The following is a 25969-nucleotide window of genomic DNA, read 5'->3' as shown; positions in this document are numbered from 1 at the left end:
ATTTGGGTAGAGATAAGAAATAGTAACGGCAAGAAGTCACTTGTGGGAGTAGTTTATAGGCCCCCTAACAGTAACCACACTGTAGGACAAGGTATACAAGAAGAAATAATGGGGGCTTGTGAGAAAGGAACAGCGATAATCATGGGTGATTTTAATCTACATATAGATTGGAAGAATCTGATTGGCAAAGGTAGCCTGGAAGATGAGTTCATTGAGTGCTTTCGGGACAGTTTCTTAGAGCAGCTGTTCTAAAGCCAACCAGAGAGCAAGCTATTCTAGATCCGGTAATGTGTAATGAGACAGGATTAATTAATGATCTCATTGTAAAGGAGCCTCTAGGTAGCAGTGATCACAATATAATTGAATTTTGCATTCAGTTTGAGGGAGAGAAGAGTAAGTCTAAGACTAGTGTTTTAAACTTAAATAAGGGCAATTGTGAGGGCATGAAGACAGAGCTGGCTAAAGTGAACTGGGAAATTAGGTTAAGGGATAGGTCAGCAGAGATGCAGTGGCAGACATTTAATGAGATATTTCATAACACTCAGCAAAGATACATTCCAGTGAGAAAGAAAGACTCTAGGGGAAGAACGTACTATCCGTGGCTAACTAAGGAAATTAAAGATAGTATCAAATTGAAAGAAAAAACATACAATTCCATGAAGATTAGTGGCAGGTCAGAAGATTGGACAGAATATAAAAAACAGCAAAGGATGACTAAAAGAATAATAAGGAGGGAGAAATTAGAGTACGCGAGAAAGCTGGCTAGGATTATGAAAACAGTTTCTGCAGGTATTCAAAAAGGAAAAGAGTAAGTAAAGTGAGCGTTGGTCCTCTAGAGAGTCAGTTTGGGGAATTAATAATGGAGAATAAGGAAATGGCGGATGAATTGAACAGATATTTTGCGTCCGTCTTCACTGTAGAGGATACAAATAACATGCCAGCAATAATTGTGAATCAAGAGGTGAAAGGGAGGGAGGAATTTAAAACATTTACAATCACCAGGGAAAGGTTTCTGAAAAAAATATTAGAACTAAAAGCTGACAAGTCCCCAGATCCTGACGGACTTCATCCTAAGGTCTTAAAAGAAGTGGCTGCAAAGATAGTAAATGTATTGGTATTAATTTTCCAAAATTCCATAGATTCTGGAAGGGTCCCATCAGGTTGGAAAATAGCGAATGTAACTCCTCTATTGAAGAAAGGAGGGAGACAAAAAGCAGGAAACTACAGGCCAGTTAGCTTAACATCTGCCACAGGGAAAATGCTAGAATCTATTATTAATGAGGATATAGCAGAAAATCTCAATGCAATCAGGCAGAGTCAACACGGCTTTGTGAAAGGAAAATTGCATTTGACTAATTTATTAGAATTCTTCGAGGAAGTAACAAGCAACGTGGATACAGGGGATCCTGTGGATGTGGTGTACTTGAATTTCCAGAAGGCTTTTGACAAGATGCCACATCAAAAGCTACTACACAAAATAAGAGCTCATGGTGTAGGAGGTAACATATTAGCATGGATAAAAGATTGGTTCGCTGACAGGAAACAGAGAGTAGGCATAAATGGGTCATTTTCAGGTTGGCAAGATGTAACGAGTGAAATGCCACAGGGATCAGTGCTTGGGCCTCAACTATTTACAATCTATATCAATGACTTGGATGAAGAGATTGAATGTATGGTTGTTAAATTTGCAGATGACACCAAGGTAGTTAGGAAAGTAAGTTGTGAAGAGGACATAAGGGGTCTGCAAAGGGATACAGATAGGTTAAGTGAGCAGGCAAAAATTTGGCAGATGGAGTATAATGTGGGAAAATGTTAACTTTGTCCACATTGGCAGGAGGAATAGAAAAGCAGTATATTATTTAAATGGAGAAAGATTGCAGAACTCTGAGGTACAGAGGGATCTGGGTGTCCTAGTACATGAATCACAAAAAGTTAGTATGCAGGTACAGCAAGTGATTAGGAAGGCAAATGGAATGTTGTCATTTATTGCAAGGGGAATGGAATATAAAAGTTGAGATGTTTTGCTACAGTTGTACAGGACATTGGTGAGACCACATCTGGAATATTGTGTGCAGTTTTGGTCTCCTTATTTAAGAAAGGACATAATTGTTTTGGAGGTGGTTCAGAGAAGGTTCACTCGACTGATTCCTGGGATGAGGGGATTATCTTATGAGGAAAGGTTGGACAAGTTGGGCCTGTATACACTGGAGTTTAGAAGAATGAGAGGTGATCTTATTGAAACATGTAAGATCCTGAGGGGACTAGAAGGGGTAGATGATGAGAGGATGTTTTCCCTGGTGGGAGAGACTAAAACTATGGGCCACAGTTTAAAAATAAGGGGTCTTCCATTTAAGACGGAGATGAGGAGCAATTTTTTTCTCTGAGGATCGTGAGTTTGTGGAACTCCCTTCCTCAGAGATCGGTGGAGGCAGGGTCATTGAATATTTTTAAGACTGAGTTAGATAGATTCCTGATTAACAAGCTAGTCAAAGGTTATAGTAGGTAGACAGGAAAGTAGGGTTGAGGTCACAATCAGATCAGCCATGATCTTATCAAATGGCAGAGCAGCCTCAAGGGGCTGAATGGCCTACTCCTGCTCTTAATTCCTATGTTCGTGTGTAGAACACAGCAGGATAATGTTTGAGAAGAGAGGAGATAAATTGATAGTGAGATGGTCAGATAAATGTGGAGCAGCCTGCAAAATAGCCCCCAAGTGAAACTTTAATAATCCCAAAGTTGGTTCAGTTTAGGCCTAAAAAATAATTCAGAGCACGAGCATCAGGCAGTTTACACTTCCAACTGGAAATCAGACTTTGATAGACATTGAGCCCATTCTGACCTCCAATCAACAGTGTGAATGAGGCATTCTAGACCCGGGGTGAATCTTCAGTGCAGTGTGGCTTAGCGCAAACCTGCAGTTAGTCTACAAGCTTCACTAAGTGGAATAACTGTCCTTAACACATTGACTTAATCTTGTTTTACTCTGTTGTGTTTTTTTATTGCAATGCACAGTTTATGGAAATGAAGAAGATGGTATTTTTGCTTTATCACCAAAGATTTTAACAATTCCAATGTAAATTCACCCCACTGAATCTAACTCTGTTCCCCTTCCACCAATTCTCTGGGGACAATTCCTGTCAATGTGTGGCTTGAGATGATCCAGCAGCAGACTATATATAACATTCTATATAGCTGCAAGATTCAACAAGTACTTTGACTAACAGATTTAAGTGCAGTGTTCATTAAGTGTATCAGAATCTGGTTATTTTTTGTATTATTCATAGTGATGAATTTTTAAATCTTAATGTTGTTTGTTACACTGTCAATTTAATGTCTTCATTTCACAAATCTGCCTAATTTCTAATAGGATTAGCGTGTGTGTGTTTTTGCTGATATTGTAGGTAGCAGAACCTGCCAAATAAAAAGGCGGCATTGGGTGTGAGTTGGGGCGGCATTGGGTGTGAGTTGGGGCGGCATTGGGTGTGAGTTGGGGCGGCATTGGGTGTGAGTTGGGGCGGCATTGGGTGTGAGTTGGGGCGGCATTGGGTGTGAGTTGGGGCGGCATCGTTGGACAATTGGGGGCGTTGTTAGGGTCTGACAGTAGGCTGTGCACCAGCTTCTAGGCTGCAGAAATATCAGGCTAAGTGGAGGAAGAAGTTACAAATGGAAGGTGGAACTTGCTCCTCCCCACCCCCCCCCCCCAAAAAAAATCATTTTTTTTAACGTTTTGTATCCTAATTTTGTCCAAAGAGAAATGGTATCACCTGCCAGATATAAAGCTGGGGAAGTCTAAGGCTGTAAACATCTTAACTGGCTTTACTGACACTCTGACATGCTGGTGGGAGGTGTGACTGCACTGTGTTGATGCACACAGCATCTACTTTTCCAGAAATATTCCCACAGGTGAATCGATCAGGTGACCTCGCTTGATGACATTCACTCAGTAGAGACAAGGAGGCTGGAGTAACAACCACCCTGGGACTCTAAACTCATAGTATACTGGTGGGGAGGGAAAGGGGGAAAAAAAAGAGGAGGGCAAGGTAAGCTGGCAACCTGGTTAGGGAGAAACCCAATGAAACACCCAACTAAATACTGAGGTCAAACTTCCTGGGCTGAGAACTGCTACTGTAAATAAAACAGTGAAAGCTGAGCTATTAAAGAGACGCTGTTTCATGAGAAAAATTCTTTGCAAACCTTTTTTATTTGGGAGGGACAGTTGTGTGTAATTTTCATCACGGTGATGTCATGTGTAGATGATGTGATGTATGGCATTGTCCTGTGTGTTTGTGAACAATCGGAGATCAGTATTTGCCACTTTTCTTGAAGATGGTGCACTTCAAAGATGAGATAACAAGTGATGTTTTTATTCAATTTTTAATAATCCATTGTATCTTAACAAAAGTTTCTATTGTCCCATATCCCATTGGTAAAGCAGTGGCAGCATTAAGTTGTTGTTCATTTGACCCCTCCTCTCCATCTTCTTTGTACCAATACATTAAAGATAATCTGCACATTTCTACCAATTAGGTATTAATGTCCTAAATTTAATTTTTCCCCTGATGGACCTCGAATTAGGCAGCCAGCGCTCCTGCCTGAAACAGGCAAGGAAAGGCCTAATTAACATATGTAAATAGGGGTCAAATGATGCTATTAAGACAAACACAATTTTCACATCAATCAGTGCAGCCACCGTTACTTCAACCCACTCAAAAATCATGGGCTGTGCATGTCGGGAGGGGCCATTTCCAGTGCTAATTATGAGGATCATTATCTGCAGTAAGGGAATGCTGGAAGCAGATCTGGCCCTCTTTGCTCCTTGATTTTTTGGGGGGAGTTTTGAGCCTTCTGTGCTTCCTTAACTTCAACTTCTTGCAGCTGGCTTTACTTTAAATTTCCCTAAGCTGCTCTATTGACTCCCTGATCTTTCCAACCCTCCCCTTTAAGGCCCGTGATCAGTGTCTGCCCCCCCCCCCGCCCCCCCGGAATTTGCTGCCCTCCCAAATGGTGAACTGCCTATAAGCAGCGCGATTAGCACTGGTACCTGATTTATTCAATGCCACTGAGGCCTGACCATGAAAATCAACCAGGCATCCTGCCGACATCATTGGGTGAGAGAAGCATTGCCCGCTGGATCTGTGCTACACATGAAAATCACCCCCAAATGCATCTTTGTTTTACACAAGAGCTGTTGGGGTATGTTTTTGTCTCCACCACCTGGGTGGTAACCTCACGGAGTGGAGCGACTGCCTTTTGTAGAACCTGCCTGATTGTCATTCCATTGAAAACAACAGAAGACGAAAATCTCTCCTCAACATACTTTTCAGTTTGCTGATTTCGTTTAAAAAAAAATGTTCATGGATCCCTGATCCAGCCAGAAGCTGCCTCCCTTCAGAACAGCTGGAATAACAGTTGTGACCATGAGGCCAATATGTCGAATCGCTGCGTCCCATACACACACTACCTGAGGCTTGGAAGTGGGAAGGAGTTATGTCAGGCTGCAGGAACTGCTCAGCTGCAGAGGAGAAGACTAAGGGAGGGGGAATCTTGTTGCAGCACACAAAGTATTAAATGAATGAGACAAAGTAATCCCAAAATATCACTTCAACGTCAGACTAGAATGCATACGTTGAAATGAGGGAAATACATTTAAAACTGACATCAGATTTCCTTTTACACAAAGATTGATAAATGTTTGCGTTCATCTACTAGGTAAGACAGTGGAGTTAAAAATAGGGGAGTTCATTTGCATTTGGTTATTTTGCTGGGAGTTAGGGTGCTGGAGGGAGGATCATTGATGGGCCAGCTTTGTCCCCTTCTAATATTGTTAGCTGACCAGATTCATTCCAGTGGGCTAGAGGATGATAAGAGTATGTTTGATGTTAATTTATAAAAACTAAATGTTTTTTACATTCAATAGTTTGTTGGTGTTAGAATCACAATATTCCACTGTTGAAAACTGATTAAAATGCACCACTCTTTGAAAGAGTCACCAAATCTGTGAAATGCCTCACTTCCTCTATGTTGTATTAAAAGTAAACAATTTTACAACACCAAGTTATAGTCCAGCAATTTTATTTTAAATTCACAAATGCGATTTCATTTCGAGGATTTCATTTTCACATCGTTCACCTGACGAAGGAGGAAGCCTCCGAAAGCTTGTGAATTTAAAATAAAATTGCTGGACTATAACTTGGTGTTGTAAAATTGTTTACAATTGTATTAAAAGCAATTTCCTTTTTGTTGATATGTTGATTATCAATTCACCAGACAGTACCAGACAAGCCAGAAGCATGGATACTCTTTAACTCTTAGAATCGTAGGCATGTTATTTTTGACTTTACTGAAGATGAGAGACAGGAGGTGATTTGTAGCTATCCAGTATTTTAGATTGCTTCATTCTGTTGTTATTATCTCCTGAGATCATTTTCTCCTTTTTGCTATTTTTTCCTCCCAGCTCCAGTTTTCTCCCTCCTCTTCTTAAAGTGCTGACTCATGCTAAGGTACAGTTCCCCGGGCACTGGCTGTCCCCATAATTGGGTTGGGGAAGAACATATTGACCAGGGTCCTGGCTGCTGACTGCTATTCTAGCAACCCCTGGTGGGAAATGCCTGTATGCGAGTATCATGCAAGCACAGAATCAGACTTGGCTGTGATGTCTCCCTTGATTGAATAGCTTGGCATTCACTGTCAATGATCACACATGAATAATGGCCACTTGGACTAGGTACTGAAGGGTGACCACCACCTGCAGAACTGTCCCTAACAGGAGTCAACACCTTCAGGCAGATATGGAAAAATTGGAGAAAATAATTTGCATTTTATTTGTAGCACGGCAGATTGTGTTTTTTTTTAAAAAGCGACAAAATTTTGATGCCATTTATGCTGTATTTTTATATTTAATTGTGGATAAAATGTCTAATTTCTTCTTTTTAAAAAAAAACTTTTTTGTTTTACTTTGTTACAGAGGAGGAAAAGCCAAAGCAAAAGTGAGTATAGATTTGTTATGAATTAGAAGTATTATTTTATACAGGAGCACTCATAAAATGTCCACCCGAAGCCAAGTTCCCCTTTACCTATGGCTCTCGTCAGACCTGTTGCTCTGTTTGTCGCTGGATCTCCAGTCATGTCTCGCTGAGCAGTTGGATATCACTAGAGCTGGGATTTCATCATTTTCCCCTCTGCTCCTTTTTCTGTCTAATAGCAGAAAGTAAAGGAATGCTAACAAGCAGATGGCACTGTCCTAGCATCCATAGAACAAGTAGCTCTATTAAAAATATAGGGTGTATCGTTTCTGTTCCACTCCATTTCTATGGAGAAGCTCCCAGCCATAAACTCAACAACTCCATGGGTGGAATGTCAGAAGTTGACTATTCTGTAGTGCAGCATGTTGGAGGATGATTGAGAGTGAGCCTTGAGTAAGTCACTGCTCAGATTTGGGGCTCAGCAGAAGATAGTGGAACAATGATGCTGTAGTAGCAGGAGGGTCAGTAACCAGAGGACACAGATTTAAGATAATTGACAAAAAAACAAGAGGGGAGATGAGGAGAATTTTTTTTATGCAGCGAGTTTTATGTTCTGGAGTTCACTGCCTGAAAGGGTGGTGGAAGCACATTCTTACTTGAAATGGAAAAATTTGCAGGGCTATGGGGGAAAGAGCAGGGGGGTGGGACTTATTGGATAGCTCTTTCAAAGAGCTGGCACAGGCATCACGGGCCAAATGGCCTCCTTCTATGCTTTATGATTCTAGTATGACAACAGCCCAAAATGGATGGGGATTTGCTCATCTTTATCTTTCCAAGCTTTAGGTATGGAAAAACCGCTCAACTAAGGGCTAAGCTCCTGTCCTGACCTATAATGTGGAACAACAAGAGACAGAAGCCTAGATTTTTCCAGTGGGGCAGCCATGCTCGAAGGCAGTACAGGTTGGAGATAGGACTACAAAATTGTAGCCCCAATTTGACAGCCCACATTGCCGTCAAGTGCAGCACCTCTCTGGCAGCTAGGATCATGGCATTACCCCGTGATCCAGTCTCTGGAAGTCTAATTGAAGAGATTTGACTTAAAAACAATGTAAACTATATACATTATTACAAATCTTGCGTAGGGTGCAATCACCCTGTCCACAAACCTTACTTCCCATTGACAGAAAAACATGACAAAAGATCGTGACAACATTTATCATTGTAAATTGCTATGTCAACATTTTCCATTCATGCAACATGGTATCTCTGACAGTAAATATTATTCTTTTTGTCTGTCTATGCCTTTCTGTTCTGTCTCTTCCTCCCTCCTTCCCTTCTTTTTCTACTTCCCTTCTACCCACTCCTGCTTTTCTTCTGTGTCTCTTTTTCTCTCTTCTGTCTTTCTGTTTCTCTCTTTTCCTTCTGTCTGTCTCCTTCCCTTCTGTCATGCGTTTCTCTTCTGTCTCTCTCCTCACCTTTTTTGTTCTCTTTTCCTTTCCTTCTCTCTCCCTTCCTTTCTGTATGCGTCTCTCTCCTTCCCTTCCATGTGTCTGTCCCTCTCTGCCTCTTCTGTATCTTTCTTTCTCCTTTCATTCTACTTGTCCTATCTTCTGTTTTCTCTCTTCCTTTTTTTCTCCTTCCCTTTTCTGTCTTCTGCTTCTATCTCTATCTATCTCCTGCTTCCCTTAATGTGTGTCTCTCTCTTCTTCTCTGTCTCTCGCTCTTCCTTTCCTTCTCTCTCTTCTCTCTTATCCTTCACTTCCCTTCATTTCTCTCTCCTCCTTCCCATTTCTCTCTCTTCCAATCCTGTTTTTCTCCCTTATTTCTTTGCCATCCATCTTCTGTTTGCTTCGCTCTCACCCTCTCTTCTCTCCTCTTCTATTTCTCTCATTCTCCTCTTCTTTTTTTGCTCTCTCTCTCTCTCTCTCTTGTTTTTTTCAGGTAAGTTCAGTGATCCCATGTTCTCTGCATTGAGCCTTGCAAGAAGGGACTAGCTCTATTTCTACCAACCCATGCTCCCTTGAGCAAGCCTTATTGTTTGGAGCACAAGATTGTTGAATTTACCATTCCCTCTTTCTCTTCTTCTGTTTTGCTTCTTTCACCTCTTTTTTTTCTTAATCCTCTTCTGTTCAGCTCGGAATGGGGAGATTGCGGGATGGGAAGGAAGTGGGCTGCTTAAGCAGCCTAGACGGCCGAAGGGACTCGGGAGTATGCTGGGGCTACTACAACAACATGGGGAACAGAAAGGATTTGACCAGAGACATTGCAACAGTGCAGGGAACAACAATAACAACAACTTGCATCCACACAGTGGGGGTAATTTCCACTTTCAGCGCGTGTGGGAAAACTGGTGGCAGCGAAAAGGAAAATTGAACAGGGTGTGTAACAGGCAGCCAAACCGTCAGATTTCCACCCATGTCTAAAGTGAAAATTGCCCACAATGTCTTTAATGTGAAGAAAATTCCAAGGTACTTTATTGTGGAGGTAGATATGCAGAGCCATGGAGGGAGAGATTAGGAAGGGTCACTGAAATTGCATACACAGCCTTCATTCACCATGAAGAAGAAACAATTCACAAAAAAGCCCCAAAAATGTTCATACTATGTTAAGGTTCAAACAGTCATTAATTTCTGTTGCTTTTTTACAGACACTCTGCCCCCAAAATCCCAGAAGGCGAGAAAGTTGATTTTGATGTGAGTGCAGGAATTTATCAAACTAGAGATTCCCTATGGACATATTATTTATTGTTACTAAGCTTGCTGTTTTATTTTCATGAAACTTTCTTTTGATTATATATATTATCAAAAGTTGGCAACCATTATAAAGTAATGAACTACTGTTGTTTCTATCCGGAGCAGGATTCTGTAAGGGAGCAAATGCAGCATTTTTTTTTTACGTTTTCTTTTTTCTCCCAGTATTCTCCTCTCTTCTCCCAAAGAGAGGTACTCAAATTGGTGCAAGGTTACACAGGCACTGGTCATTCTCTAGGACTTACTTAATTGCTCATTCTTCATGTCGAGATCAGAAAATTAGCATCAGTGCGCTATTTAGTCATGAGGGCATCACAGCCGGTTCTGATTCTACCATCCATTGATATCCGCACATGCAGTTCCCAGCAAGGCTACTAAGATAGTGACTAGAAGCAGGAATCTTGGTTGATTATTTTTCTCTCCTCCCTAGTACAGGAGCACTGAGCGAACTATAGGGCCAGATTGAGATCACAAAATAAGATCACAAGATCAAAAAACATCTTAAGCTCATTTGGTTTCATCCTTTCAGAATACCAACCCTACCATCTTTCCATTACAGTTGTGATGAGTCCAGTGCCCTGCCCTTAGCCTCTCCATCTGTTCCATCTATTAGCACAAACAAGATTAGTTAATAGAGCACAAAGCAGGAATCAAACTTAGTCTATATAACTCAACTCCACATCAAGCAGTACATTTACCATATGAACCTTCAAATGGAGCTGGACCATTTTATTTTTGATGCTAGCTGATCTCTAACTGCATAGATGGGTTTAACTTGGCTTGTTCCTTTTAAGGCCACTGCTCAGGTAATCCCTGTGGGGGTAGTGATATAAGTAGCTGTTTAATGAGATCAATTAGAGACTAATTGTTGAGCGAAGTTTCCTTAGATTGGCAGCTGCTTGTAAACCCTTGGAAGAGGCCAGATTATCAAGGTCAGCAAAACTAGTAGGAAATAACTGCCTTTCTTCCTACAGTTTTTATACGTTGACACATTCAAGTGTGAATTTGGAAGTACGTCAGATGTACACTATGTGCAAGGTGTTTATATATTGATAGATTAGTGTGTGTGTCTAATACACTCATATTAGAGTTCCTGGATCACACCTTGCATTCAATATGATTTCCATGATGCCTTTTACATTTGTGTTATTTAGGATTCTGCCTCAAGCTCAAAGCTTGTTGCATTCAGTAGAAGGTATTCAGTAGAGTGGAGCTATGGTATAAACACATTGGCACTATGCCCTCCTGATTTATGTGAATCTGTTCACTCGTGCTATAAGAATCAGTCGTGAATCTGGTATTTCTTCTGCTGCACTGATGTTTGTTTGTTTGTGTGTTGTTCAGGACATCCAGAAGAAGCGTCAGAACAAAGATCTGATTGAGCTGCAGAGCCTGATTGATGTTCATTTTGAGAATAGGAAGAAGGAGGAAGAGGAACTGATTGCCCTGAAAGATAGGATTGTGAGTGTCGTAAAGCAACACAAGAAATTCCTACCAATGATGGCACTGTGGAGCTCACAGTGGGATACCACCTCATACTGAGACCAAGGTGTCCCTTTACTCTGCTCCACTGGTGTTGATGCACCACGATGTCCCATCATGACAGCTGTGTCACTGAACACGCAACAGTTGTGCTGCTGCTGTACATTGCAACAGTAAAGATACACGCGGGCTGCAGTGACAGTCATGGTGCTGTGTGCACTGCGACAAGATGACACTTGTTACTTCCTTAACGTACTGCAATTAAAAAGGTGCTACCTCTGAATAAGGCAAACACGTTTCCTCCCTTTTTATTTTTTCTCCACCCCACAGGAAAAACGCAGAGCAGAAAGAGCTGAACAGCAAAGGATTCGCGCTGAGGCGGAGAAGGATCGTCAGGTTAGGATAGCGGTAAGTCACTGCACACTGATGGGTTTGACGTGTTTAGCGTCTCATCTACCTTGGTGACATACAACAAAGGAACGCACTCCTGCGAGTCAAAAGACCTCAAGAGGTTAACTCAGGGCTGTCAACACTGGAGAAATGTTAGAGGTGACATTTATGATCAATAAGAGGATGGGTTGAAAATTCATTTTCCTACCATTAAATCTCACTCCTTGGTCTCCTGAATGCACTGACTTATGCTGGGTTATTGTTCCAGGAGCACCAGCTGTTATCTGACACCTCCCTCAAATAGATGTTCCTCATCTGCCATCTTAGACTATGTCAGAATGCACTTCAAGGTAATTAATTGTATGTGACTCCCTTTGGGACATTTCTGAGAGATAAGGGGCAGGATTTTAACTGTTGGGGGCAGGGGGGCATTCAAAATTGCAACAATTTCAGACCCGCCTCCAACCCGCCCATTTCCGGTTTTCACCGGGGCAGGCAATCAACCCGCACCCAGAAGGTGGGTTGGTCACTAAAATGTTTCAAGGAGGCTGCTGGCCTCCATTTTGAATGGTTTTGCGATTGCAACCCCTGGGGGCTGGGATTCCCAGGCCTTCTCCTTCATGCCGTGTGAGAGGAAGCGAGAATGCACGAAACTGCAGGTAAGTGCCTTTCTGGCATAGCTTGTGGGCCCAGGAGCAGGAGTGCTTCCCCCAGGCCCGACTAGCCTACCTGCAGCACCCCTCTTCCTCCCCCTCTTCCCCCCCCCCCCCCATCTCCACCAATGATCGCGGACCACCGCAATGACCCCCCCGATCCTGACACCCCCCCCCTCCCCCGGTGACTGATCGCCCCCCCCCGCCCCCCTGATCCTCATTTTCTTTCCCCCCCCCCATGACAGACCACCCCCCCCCCCCCCCGTGCCTGACCACTGATGACTGACCTTCCCCCCCACCACCCACCCCCCACCCCCCCGCCCCGGGATGACTGACTCCCTCCCCCATGCCCCCATCGGTGCCTCCGAGCCCATCAATGCCTCCATGCCCTCCCTTCATCCATACAATCTAAAACTTACCTGAAGACTTACCTTTTCACGTCCTTTTCCTTGCTCCGCTCCCGTCCAACTGAGGCCAACCTGTCAATTAGGCCGGCCTGTCGGACGGGAAACCGACAAAAGAAATTAAGACCTCCTTGCGTCAAAACCGTAAGGATGTCCGGGAAACCCATACTTCCAGTAACCCTTACTTCCGGGTTTCCCGTCCGCGATTTGACCCCGTGCCCCCTTCCCGTCTCCGAGTCAAAATCCTGGCCAAGATGTTCATAAATGCAAGTTCTTCCTCTCTTCAAATCTGAAGATTTAAAGCATCTATTTGGTTTCTTTACGTTCTGTGCTAAGCTCTGTTTCTTACCCACCTTATTTTAAAATCTCTTATTTGTTCAACAGGAGGAAAAAGCAAGAAAGGAGGAGGAGGAGGTTAGGAGGAGGGCTGGTGATGATGCCAAGAAGAAGAAGGCTCTGAGCAGCATGGGTGCTCAATACAGCAGCTACCTTGCCAAGGTAAAATGCCAACATATGCTGCATGAAGTGGATCCATGAAAATACAGGCCTCAGTATCCCTTTCTTTAAGCACAAGGGGAATGTTTAGATCCCAGCCACTACTTTAGTGCACTACGCCTTTGCAAAGCTCAGGCAAGGGACTGGGGGGTGGTTATATTTGAGCCATAAACATAAGAAATAGGAGCAGGATTAGGCCATACGGCCCCTCGAGCCTGCTCCGTCATTCAATCAGATCATGGCTGATCTTCGACCTCAACTCCACTTTCCCGTCCGATCCCCATATCCCTTGATTGCCCTAGGATCCAAAAATCTATCTATCTCAGCCTTGAATATATTCAACGACTTAGCATCTACAGCTCTCTGGGGTATAGAATTCCAAAGATTCACAACCCTCTGCATGAAGAAATTCCTCATCTCAGTCTTGAATGGCTGACCCCGTATCCTGCAATTTTGCCCCCTAGTTCTAGAGACTCTAGCCAGGGGAAATAATCTCTCAGCATCTAACCTGTCAAGCCCCCTCATGTTTCAATGAGATCACCTCTCATTCTTCTAAACTCCAGAGAGTATAGGCTCATTCTACTCAACCTCTCCTCAGGACAACCTCTCATCCCAGGAATTAATCTAGTGAACCTATGTTGCACCGCCTCCAAGGTAAGTATATCCCTCCTTAGATAAGGAGACCAAATCTGTATGCAGTACTCCAGGTGAGATCTCGCCAATGGCCTGTACAATTGTAGACAGACTTCCTTACTCTTGTACTCCAACCCCCTTGCAATAAAGGCCAACATGCTATTTGCTTTCCTAATTGCCTGCTGTACCAGTTAAACTTCTACTTTGAGCTGGAAAAGCCTAAAGAGAGAAGGTGCCCCTCTAAGATGGTGACCAAGTGGCTTGCCCCTGGGTTCCCCCTAACTTAACTGAAAAGCAGAAACAAAAATCAAAGTCTAGTATTTCTGGCGCATGCTGGACATACATATTAGGAAATCCCACATGCTCGGCCCATGATTTTCCGACCATTAAAATAAATATTTTCCCAAAATGCACTCTGTGGCCGCCAGGAACGCTGAAGCAGAAAATCCCAGACAATTCTGAGTGCTAGAAGGTGGAAATTTGCTAGAATAAACCAATTGAAAAATTGATAGAACTGCGAACTCTACCCTATCTTCCTTACATTTTAATTCCATTGTTAAATCAGGCTGACAAGAAGAGAGGCAAGAAACAGACTGAAAGGGAAAAGAAGAAGAAAATCCTAGCAGACAGACGCAAGCCACTCAACATTGACCATCTTAATGAAGATAAGCTTAAGTGAGTCCCTGCAAATGTGTCATTGTTTCATTTTTGATGAAAGTGTCTTTTTTTTTGTACTTGCCACTTCAGGGAGGTTAATGGCCACAATAAAGGAAAAAGTGTTGAGTGTTGGCCAAGCATTTTCATTCAATACCCAGCCTTTGCATAGCTAATTGGTTTCCTTTCCCCAGACCACCAGAATAATTAGTTCATTCTGGGTCAGTTGATACCTTTAAAAAGTAATTGGATCAATACCTATCCAAAAAGGAGACTGGGTTCTTGAATTGGTTCAATACCTATCCAAAAAGGAGACTGTGGGTTCTAGAATTGGTTCAATACCTATCCAAAAAGGAGACTGTGGGTTCTAGAATTGGTTCAATACCTATCCAAAAAGGAGACTGTGGGTTCTAGAGATATTAGTAGCTCTGTTTGATTTATGTAGAATCAGAATTTTACAGCATAGAAAGAGGCCATTTGGTTTATCGCACCGTGCTGGGTCTCTGATGGAGTTATCCTCTTAATCTCAATCCTCTGCCTCTTCCACATACATATGGCTATCAGGCAAAAGAGTATAGAGATTTTGGGAGGAGGAGTTGAAGACTTAGGTAGTCTTGCATGGGCTGCAAAAGGAGCAGATTTGATGACCTAAGTGACCTTTTCTCATTTCAAGATTTATGTTCTTTCCGCCTACAATTTTGAAATTAAAATAATTAATTTTTTTGTCCCCTATAACAGAATCAATGATTTTCTCCTGATATAGCCCACTTTTTGAGACATCTTGGGCAGGATTTTCCTCCATGAATCCACCTGAAATTGGGTAGTGTAGCAGCAGAAAACATAGGAAAATTGGGTGATGAAGACTACCGCTGCATTCCTAGCCTTATGACCACCAACCTTGATTTCCCTTCTTCCCCACTGCAGGGAACTAGGCTGCCCAATCCCAAGCTCCTCCTTCTCCCTCTCATGTAAATGAAAGTGGGGCTTGGGGGGACCCATCCGATTTCACTCCCATCTGCCCTTGCTATTACCAACCAATATTTGAAGGTGACCATGTTGTTATTACTTGTGTTCTTTATTCTAATATAGAATTGATGTCTCTGTGATATTTTTATTGTTACTGTTTTATTAAACTACCAGGGAAAAAGCCAAGGAACTACATGACTGGCTGTCAAGTCTAGAATCTGAAAAATTCGATATGGGTGAAAAACTGAAGAGGCAGAAGTACGAGGTATGTATCCCAATCTTAGAACCAATTTGTTAAAGCTAAGCGTCTTAAAGAAAATCAAGGGGACAACTCAAGTTATAGATCCCCCTCATTTCAACATGCTTTGCAGGTACTAAACATTATAAGAAACTTCTTAATAGATTGTCACAATGAGAAAGTGTGTACAGCAAAGTGAAAACATTCAATTGGAATTTAATTAAGCAGTTATCTGTTTCAGCCTGTCACTCTTGTAATTCTGTTCTCAGTCAGGTCAGTTCAATGCTTGAAATAATATACTATCCAATTTCCATTGCAACTGAGATGAGGAAATTAACACTTTATTTGGACTGAATGTATCTCTACCCAATGATTTTTGTTTCAACACTCTTAACTAGGGTTTTCTTAATCTATACCATGGTGCTCAGGGTCACTTGTAGTCCTCCTGAGATGTGTTGCTTAATGTCTCTGAGCTACCACCCAAAGCTTTCTAATTGTGTGATGTTGCTGAAGTCAAGAGAAAACAGTACTTGATATTGGAATTGTGACTCTTGCAAAAAGTTAGTAACATCAATCCATACAATGATAACTGATGTACACGGCATGACAGCCCTTGTGCTTCATGTATAAAAGTCCACTCCTATGATTATTGATTAGTAATCTCAGCCCATCATACCCTTCAGGGATTTAAGAATTCTCTTAATTTCCAGTTAGCTATCTATGTTTTTGGATTTTCCCTTGTTGAACTAAAATATAGTGTCACGACTGTCTTGAAATGCTAATATATGTCATGGCAAAGCCAGAGTGAACTTCTAGGAAACAACGTTATTTGCACGTGGCTACCTTTTCTTTCAAAGTACACAGTGATCACGATCACGAGCATCTACTGACGGAGGGAGATGCTTATTCGTGTGCACTATATTTAATGAAATTGTAAACCCTTTAATAAAGAATGATTTTACAATTTTGTGACATGTAAAGGTTGATTCTACCATTCCGTACTCCCAACAGGGAAGCTGCATTCAGGAGGGTCAAAAAAAGAGCTACAACATTGTAGCCCCAATTCTACGACACACACTCCCTGTGAGGGTGATTCCTTGCTAGGAACACAGGAGTGCAAAGTTAGCCCTATAATATACAGAGAGAATCTTCCCTCCAGTATATTACATCACATTATATTAATGGATAAGATCAATTGCTACCCATTGCCAAAAAACACAAGAAATTGGGTTTAATCAGTAACTATGAACTGATTGTTAAGTCCCTATATGCATTACAAATTACTGATTCTTAGAGCTGTCTACTTAGCAAAAATATAACATGTACTTATAACAAAGTAAAGGGGAACATTTTCAAGTTTTGAGGAACAACTGTTGAGTGAATATTTTTACTCTACATTTGTTGAGTGGCATGTGGAGGTTAAGATTACTGTGTATAATTACAGGGCTGTAAAAATGTTTCTCTTTGTGTGATCGTTTCAGTGCTGCTAGCAGTGGCATTTTGCCTGGACACCAGTAATCTTATTGAACTTTTTGCCATTATTTTCTCTGTTTCAGATCTAGTAGTTACTAATGTTGCAAAAAGCAGTAAATGAGAAACATTAAACCACACAAAATCTTAAATGGACCATAGCAATGCTATTTTAAATGGGCAGTAAATTACAATTGGTTAACTACTATGTTTTCAAACTTGATTGAAGATGGTCATCCCTCTCCTCCCCAATGTCATGCTGTAACATGCTCGGTTGTCAACAAATCACATATTTTGCCATGTAATTGGCAACAGAGAGTTCTTCACTGTTATCCGAACCTCAGCAACAGTGATTTTTAAAGTCTGCAAAGGATCAGAATCACAGGTTAGTATGTCAAAACAGCATAAGAAAATATGGACTGAGACAAGGCTAATCAGCCCCTCAAGTCTGCTGTTTCCACAGAAAATATATTATCCAGAATCAACTGCTTTTACTGGGACTGCTCCTCAGTTCTGCTACTCTTCTGGGAGGAAAAACAATTTTAATCTCTAGTCTCACTTGAGGCTTGTTCACTTTAAACTGTGTCCTCTTCCTCAGTGCAGCGCTCACAATAAAGTACTGATTGAATAGTACCCATGGGTTTCTGTCTGTATTGTATTGGAGACTGGAGCATAACAGACTAAATGAGGAATCTCAACTGAAGTTTCATCCTTCAGAATTATCCATCCCCAGTGGCCTGATACAGATATATCCAAGCAACCTCCCTAAATGGACAATGTATTGGTAGCACTCTAGTAAACCGGTATATTATACTTGATGTGCTGTGTTCTCTTTTAGAAAAAGATGTAGAAAGATGGAGGCCCTAGTGCATGGAATAAAACTGCACCCCTCTCCATTAATCATGTCCAAACAGGACAACAGTCAGAGCTTAAAGAAGAAATGTTTTGTTCTCTATAATAAGAGTTAACCATTTCCACACTCGTATTGTGAAAATTAAAATATTACTGTGACATTACTATGTTGCATAATATATATTTACATAATAAATAAAAAATTGCAAATATTTCTGTTAGGACTAATATTTTACAGAATATTCCACATAATCTTATACCTGATTTTTAAAAAATCCCTTTAATGAAAATTGTACAGGTTACTTCCTGACATAATACATAATCCAAGTTTTCAATATTCCACTGAAATAAATGTTGCTGTAATTTCTTTGAGACTACATCTCTACGTAAGAGAGTGGAGCTACTGGCTAAGTTGTAAGTACTAAACACAGCCATTGTAAGTGCTGCAGCTGTAGGGTCCTGCCTGGAACATGCATGGGCCGGCTGCATGGTAAGCTTCCAAGGAACCATCGGACATGTAGGGAGGGGGTAGCAGGCAACCATTCTGATTAATACCCAACATTTTTTTTTAAAACTTCATCTGAATGAAGCCTAGCTCCCAGTAACAAAGACAAAAGATCTCTTTCCTTTCCAAATGACTTTATTGTTATTAGAATACTCATTGAGTTCAAAATCTCTCTCTCTCTCTTCGATTAAATGGGACTATCTTACCAACCAACTGATCATACTGTATTTGGCCAGTTCAGCGCACTGAGAATACAATTCTTACTGAGACCCTTTTTGGACTAAGATCATTAGGTAGCAATAGCCATGGCATTATCTGACTTGTGTTTGTCCTGTAATGACAGAGAATTCTTGCCATTCACATGTCATTCTCTGGCCCTAGAGGATAGGCAGGCAATCTGCTGCCGGGCGTCCTTCAATGCCACTCTTGATCTGGCTACTAAGAAACATGAGTGCTGCCTCAAGGGACTCACTTTTTCCCTTTCTCCTAGTGGGGAGGAACTTGTCCACTGTTCATTGACTCCATCTGGTAGCAGGGATAAGATTACAAACTCACATAGTGAAATGGGTAGGGTGGTTAGATCGGAGAGGGAAATCTGTGTCTTCCCAATCCATAGAGTGACTTATTGGACCACCACCCCAGAAATTGGCCACCCAGTCATCTGTTTTGCGCTTTAACTGGAATTCTTATTTCAAAACAAAGTCCCATAGAAGCATATAAGCAACCTCACTCATTTAAGCAGGATGCAATGCATTATTGTGCAATATATTTTAATTCATTAAACAATTCCTAGACATCTAATTTTGCGGATAATCTTAATTTTTAATGTTAAGTCTATGTGGAGGGAATTGCAAATAAATTAATTTTCCCAATTTATATTGAGTCATTGCTCATAAATATTGTGCGCTTCACAGAAGGATTAGTGAACTTCTGATCATTTGCACTGGTTAAGGGACTTGTTGCTTCAAAAGTATTAAAGGATCATTATTACAGGGGTATTGTGATTGGACATTTTTTTTGTTTTGTCATTCTTGCTAGTCAAATTGATTGTATAAAATCTATTTAAAAATGCAGCCACTCACTAGTTAGTGCATCATAATGACATTAAAAAAATTAAAGCTTTTTTTTGAACAAAATGGAAATTTTTCTGCTCAACAATGAGGGTGTGCATAGTATATAGTTCCTGACCCTTTATAAAACAGTAGTACAGACTTTTTCTTTAATCCTGCCCCGTAGGTCCAACATCTTTCTTTTTAATATTTAATTGGTCTCCTGTTAAACCTGCTGCATCCTCAGCAAGCTTTCAGGCTGGCTACAACAGTCCAGTACAGCTCTCGAGCTAGGTCCACAGGTCGTCATAAGTCCAGAGTCCTTCACTTTTCCTAGTGTGCCTTCCTGCAGGGTTGAAGCAGGAACAAGAGTGCTGTAAGTATTGGTCTAGGTGTGCACGTGGGCGATGTGCAAAATTTCATCCAACAGGTCCCTCTCTGCCTTTTCTTGAGCCCTTCAATGACATTCTTCTGCAAGAACAAACACATTCAACAGCCAAGTGGTCCAAACCTTCAATCACAGGTAACTGTCAGTCTTCAGCAACTTACACTAATGAGCATATGTTATTTACAGATCACTACAGCTAGAAATCGCATTGATGAACTTCAAAAGCAGTAAGTACATTGCTACCCACCCCTCCAACTCCTCATCAAAAGGAACATACAAGCATGGCCATCTAATGTATCTACTATGGATGAAGCTAACAGAAATTCAATTCAAACAGGCATGGCACAGGTCTGCAAGTGAAAATAACTCATGCAATGCTGTCTAGAATTGTGATAATTGATTAGCCTCCCAGTGCCTGTTGGAATTCAATTCTTCCTTCATGAAATGCACCTACAAGAGTTCAAACCTTTACAGAAATAGCAGTCTCCACACAACTGGGTCACCAATAAAACAGGTCCATCTTATTGCTAAGACTAGCTGCTGCTTTGATAACTTGTGGATCAGACCTCTTCTCTCAGAATCTCCTATGAACAGCAGAGGCACCTAAAAGCTAATTGCTATTTCCTGATCTATTGCGCTTTCTCTCCTGCTCTTTTCAGCCTTAGTGGTAACCCAAACTAGGACCCCTTCTAGTCGTTGTCAAAATGCACGATTGGTTCACGTTTGAGAGAGTTTAGTAAAAAAAAAAGAGATGATGAAATCAAATTCCAGAGATCATGTGACTAATCTGCCAAAAAAAAATATCCTATTTGATCAGGACTTGTGTACAATAATAGTGAACAGTATCAGTGCACTGGTATTCAATATTTGTATCAGGTGTATGTTTTTCTACTTTAGTCAGTGTACATTATAATCAGATTTCTTAATGTTCCATTTAAAAAAAAAAAAATCCTTTCCCCTTGTGAGGTACTAAACCATACAGCCAAAGAAGGTTCCAGATGTGATCCCTGGTCTGTGCTGAATTAACTGAGCTGAGCCCATGAAGTTATGGGGCGTTACAATTGGCCTTGGTGTACTTGGGCTAAGGAGGAGAAAAATCAGCTAGTGTTTCTGCACCTGGTTGCTATTTAGTGACCATAATGGAAAGTCAGCATATGTGGAAATCAGCTGGGGATACAATTGAGCACAGCTGTAGCGCCCCTGATAGTCGAGTAGCCTGCCAACACTCAGTATCTAGGCTAATGCAATTAATGGTCAAAGTACTGGAGGACTGCTAAATCGTGTCCCTGTACATGTCACCATCTTCAAAAGATGAAAATTGGGGGAAAATGATAAATCGGTTCCATTTCATTTTTGATATTTTTATAAACGAAAATGTTCACTGACTTGTAATCCAGTTGTGTGGAAACTCCATATTCTTTAACCAAACTAAATGATTTCCTATTCAGTTCAATTCCCGTATTGATACACTTATGATGTATTGTTATGTTCCTTTCTGTTTAATCCCTCTTCCATTTTACCGAGCACCCTGATTTCCTCCAATGGATTTGCTCTTACCTTATGCAGAGAACGCACTGTCTAATTTGACATTGCCTCCATGGAGCATGACAAGCCATAGTGCAGAGCATTGTGAATAACTCATCCTCTGAAATCCTTCAGGCCTTGCCCCACTATTATCACAAAGTGAAAGCTTCACATATGAATGTTCTATCCCTGTTTTCAGTTTATTATGGATGGGAATGCATTTTTGAAGGAAAACTATGTTTTTGAAAATGGGGAAGGAGAAATCTTACCGCACTTAAAAGATACTTTTTCGAGTCTTTTTGTTTCAATCAAGTAAGAGAAAAATTATAGAAATTTGGGTTTCAGAAGGAGACTAAATAGGCCCAAATGGTTACAGGCTGAGCCTATTCTTGTATGATTTATGGCTCAGTAAATCTGGACTAATTGCATCACAATTATCAATGCTTCAACATGGATGTCATACTTCTTCGATGGTGTGGTGCACAGTATCTCCCAGCATCCACCACCGCAAGTGCTATCATTAAAAATGGAATTAAATTAACTAAAAGTTTTTTGTGAGCGCACAAGACTAACTGATAAAATATGTTCCCCTGGGGTGATCGGAAGGCTGTATTGCCCTATAAGATGACAGTTGTAAACCACTTGAACATTGCAAATTGTGACGTCTCTCTCTGAAACCCCCTCGACGAGATAGTTGTCCTGGAGTTCATACCAGCCAACAATTATGAAGTATATAATAAGGTTTAGAGTATCGGTGCATCACAAAAAGCTACAGCGTAGACCTTGCTAGGATCAATTGTTTATCGTGGATCCCACTATTAATACTATGTGGCATCATACTTTGACCACTCACCTTTTTTTTAGTTATTCACAATGCTTTGTGTTAGGGTTCTCTCATTTGTGCGATTACATTTACTGTTTGTTCATTTAAGCGACAACCTCTGTCTGTATTCACGGTTGTGTGATTGATACCAGTTCTGTGATGCATCATGGATAATTTGTCAAAGTGTGGGACGGAGTGCTCATAACATCCACCCAAAGATCTGGTTAAAGAATCTTCTTAACAGTTGTCATTAAATGGGGCTATTGGGTAGACCTTGCCTGGATGACCTGGATGACAGGTTTTCCAGTATTGTTGTTTACAGACCAATAAATCCCAGAGTTTAAATAAACTGTCTTTGATTCCTATCAGGGACCAAATATTGGAAAATGGGCTTATTTGGACCATGCATAAAGAAGTCCATATTTTCTTAATGAGTCATATGAGTTAATTTAAGAAAATAGATCTTGCTTTTGTTTATTTTGAAGTATGCATGAAGCATTGCCACAAGGGTCTTTCTATTGCACTGTGCAGAAGTCCTATTAGGATAATCAAAATTTAACTAAGGAAAAATCAACCCTTAATTGGGAATGGTCCCTGTGATGAATCAAGACCAAGTCAAAAAGTAAGGTCCTACATGGAAGCACTTACTTTTAAATTTCATTTGAATCCGTTATGGTTTTTAATAACACTCAAAAGATGGTCTTTAGTCCAACCTCTCCTGCGAATCAATGTAAGTAATTTATTAATCTATGCTAAAGACTGTCAAGGCTGTAGAATGGTAAGTGAAGCATGTCTGTTTTCTCAGAGTCCATATCCTTGCTAGCATGCTGACTTTAATGTTTCAAGCACAAGGAATAGCATGCAAATAATTGAAAATAAGGCAAGGAAAGTTTAATGAAGTCTAGGGTTCTTCAGGTAAGTTAAATAAAAGGATGCAGAACCTAAATTTTACCATGCTCAACACTCTGGTTACTCTCCATTTCTATTTAATGTCTTTCAAATACTCCCAACATTGTTCGGGGACAAGAGGCAGGCAGGTAGGTAGTGCCTTCCCCAAACCTCTGCCAGCTTGCTTTCTTCAAGATACACGTGACAGATTCCTGGAGTGACATGGTGTTCAATGTTTCTAGGAACATAGGACGAAACATAGAAACATGAGTAGGCTATTCAACTCCTCGAGCCTGTTCCTCCAATCAATTAGATCATGGCTGATCTGTATCTTAACTCCATTTACCCATCTTGATTCCATAACCCTTAATACCCCTGCCTATCAAAAATCTATCAATCTCCGTTTTGAAATTTCCATTTGACTTAGCCTCAACAGCTTTTTGGGGGAAGAGAGTTCCAGATTTCCAATACCCTTTGTGTGAAGAAACTCTTCTTGACATCACCCTTGAACGGCCTAGCTCTAATTTTAAGGTTATGCCCCCTTGTTCTGGACTCCCCCACCAGAGGAAATAGTTTCTCTATCTACCCTATCAAATCCTTTAGTCATCTTAAACATCTCAATTAGATCACCCCTTAATCTTCTATACTCGAGGGAATACAAGCCGAGTCTATGCGACCTCTCATAATTTAACCCTTTTATTTCTCCCCACCACGTAGGGTAGTGCCTACTTCTCCAGAGCAATTTTCCCAATACCACTGGTCAAAATTGAAGACTTGGTTTAGTAAATGTGTGCTTCCTGTCACCCCATGGCACAGCAGGGTGCATCTTTATCTGTTTGAACAACAGCTCTCCCCTGAGCTAGTCATGCCGAGCTCTGCCATCTTGGTCAATTGCAAAATAAGCCAGGGTGGTGAGCAAACAAATACAGGGTGAAAATTGGCACAATATATCCCAAAATATACAGAAAAGAGAAATAAATAAGGCAATGACATACTAGCCCATAGCACAGCAGTTAGGGTGCTCATTTTTCAAAGTGTTGCTTGACACTCATATCTGCAAAACACACACAAGTTTTACCAATCTTGCCAAATCATGAGGCTGATGTATTAGTTTAAAAAAAATCAAAATCTCCATTTATGTTTCCTTCAGCTTTGGGCAAGTATAAAATGACAATGTCTATGCCAGAGGAAGGCAATGTCTCACTTGATCTGACAGAAGTAATCAGGGGTAATTTTGACTTTGACAGTGTAAAACGGGTGATATCGATTCAACTACATGTTATACATCTGTCCTGATTTTAATCTCTACTGACTTCAATGGAAATGAAAATCGGGAGAGATTTATAAACGGGGGGCTGATCTGATATCGCCTGTTTAACATTGTTGCCCAAAGTCAAAATTACCCCTATTGTATGGGAACATTTGAAATGGGTGTTTAAATTTAAATAAAGGAAACTATCGTTAATGGACCAAAGTATTGGTAGTTACAGTACAGATTTCTGAAAAAAAAAGTTGGTTATCAGTTGACGTCCTGGGGCTGCTCGACAGAAGCTTTCACAGAAAAGAGAAGGCTGAGGTCTTTAACATTATGAAAGGGTTTGATAGGTTAGACCTAGAGAAGATGTTTCCACTTGTGGGGGAGACCAGAACTAGGGCCCATAAATATAAGATAGTCACTAGTTAAGTCCAATAAGGAATTCAGGAGGAACTTCTTTACCCAGAATGTTGTGAGAATGTGCAACTTGCTACCACTAGGAGTAGTTGAGGCAAATATCATAGATGCATTTAAGGGGAAGCTGGATAAGCACACGAGGGAGAAAGGAATAGAAGGGTGTGATTGGGTGGGAGGAGGCTCATGTAGAGCATAAACACTGGCATAAACCAGTTGGGCCAAATGGCCTTTTCGGTGCTGTAAATTCTATGTAATTCTATACATCCAGTTAGGATAAATTTCATCAATCCTCTTATAGGCCACTAGATGGACCACTTTGCAAGTATGCTTCTCATTAGTTGATTGCAGAATAGTTTTGGCAACAGGCACAAAGCACCCTTCATCTTCCAAATAGCTGAAAGTTCCAGTCACAACTGGTAAAGACCTCCTGATTTGAATTTCGAGCCAGGTTAGTTTGCTTCACAAGAGATTAATTGTTGGATGATAAGAAACGGAGGTTGACAGCGTTTGTTTTTTTGTGCTTTACAGCAGCAAGAAGGGTGCCGGCAAGGGCAAGGTTGGTGGCCGCTGGAAGTAAGCGGTTGAAGCAGGAGCCTTCCATTGCAGCATGACCTGATTGCGTTGGATTCTTGCTAGGCATATCTCAAGTGGCAAAACAATCTGCAGCACTATTAGGTCCAAGGCTTAGAAACAATCCACTGAGCTATCTTACTCCGTGTTGCACATTGGATCTACGGCAATTAACCCTTTATTTACTGTGTTAATATAGTGCCTATCCTCCTCTATTATAACAACTGTCTTAACATTCTTGTTTTTGTAAATAAAGCGTGGCATCTAATTTATTTTCTTTCCAACTGAATATTTGTCTGTCTCGTGTACAGTGGGGTAGCTCAAAATAAGAATCTTATCTGTCTATATATGTATCTATAATGTGTTAAGAATGGTACGTCACACACACACAGACATAACACTCTAAGGTGTCAGCCTTGGCTGTGTGGTTGCACTCCCACTTCTGAGTCAGAAGGTTGTGGGTTCTATTCCCAGTCTGGAGATTTACGGACATAATCTATCTAAGCTGACACTTCAGTGCATTACTCTGCGAGTCCTGCGCTGTCCATCGGATAAGATGTTAAACTAAGATTCTGTCCGTCCTCTTGAGTAAATGTAAAGA

General features: G+C 41.0%; 1 protein-coding gene across 2 annotated transcripts in view; it reads left to right on the top strand.

Moving 5' to 3' along the window:
• LOC137327910 (troponin T, fast skeletal muscle isoforms-like) overlaps positions 1 to 25640 on the top strand; it is a 42166-nt gene extending 16526 nt beyond the window's left edge. For both annotated transcript variants that reach the window (XM_067993829.1, XM_067993828.1), the window contains 9 exons: positions 6965 to 6986; positions 9610 to 9655; positions 11057 to 11173; positions 11525 to 11602; positions 13026 to 13139; positions 14335 to 14444; positions 15564 to 15654; positions 20078 to 20118; positions 25327 to 25640. In XM_067993829.1, coding sequence (XP_067849930.1) covers positions 6965 to 6986; positions 9610 to 9655; positions 11057 to 11173; positions 11525 to 11602; positions 13026 to 13139; positions 14335 to 14444; positions 15564 to 15654; positions 20078 to 20118; positions 25327 to 25375 — 668 coding nt within the window. In that variant the 3' untranslated portion in view covers positions 25376 to 25640. The remainder of the gene's footprint in view (positions 1 to 6964; positions 6987 to 9609; positions 9656 to 11056; positions 11174 to 11524; positions 11603 to 13025; positions 13140 to 14334; positions 14445 to 15563; positions 15655 to 20077; positions 20119 to 25326) is intronic.
• The last annotated feature ends 329 nt before the right edge of the window (positions 25641 to 25969 follow it).

This window comes from Heptranchias perlo, chromosome 12 (genome assembly GCF_035084215.1).
Source record: "Heptranchias perlo isolate sHepPer1 chromosome 12, sHepPer1.hap1, whole genome shotgun sequence".
In the NCBI taxonomy this organism is placed as follows: domain Eukaryota; kingdom Metazoa; phylum Chordata; class Chondrichthyes; order Hexanchiformes; family Hexanchidae; genus Heptranchias; species Heptranchias perlo.
The sequence above is the reverse complement of the archived record's forward strand: the minus strand, read 5'-3'. Positions and strand labels throughout refer to the sequence as shown.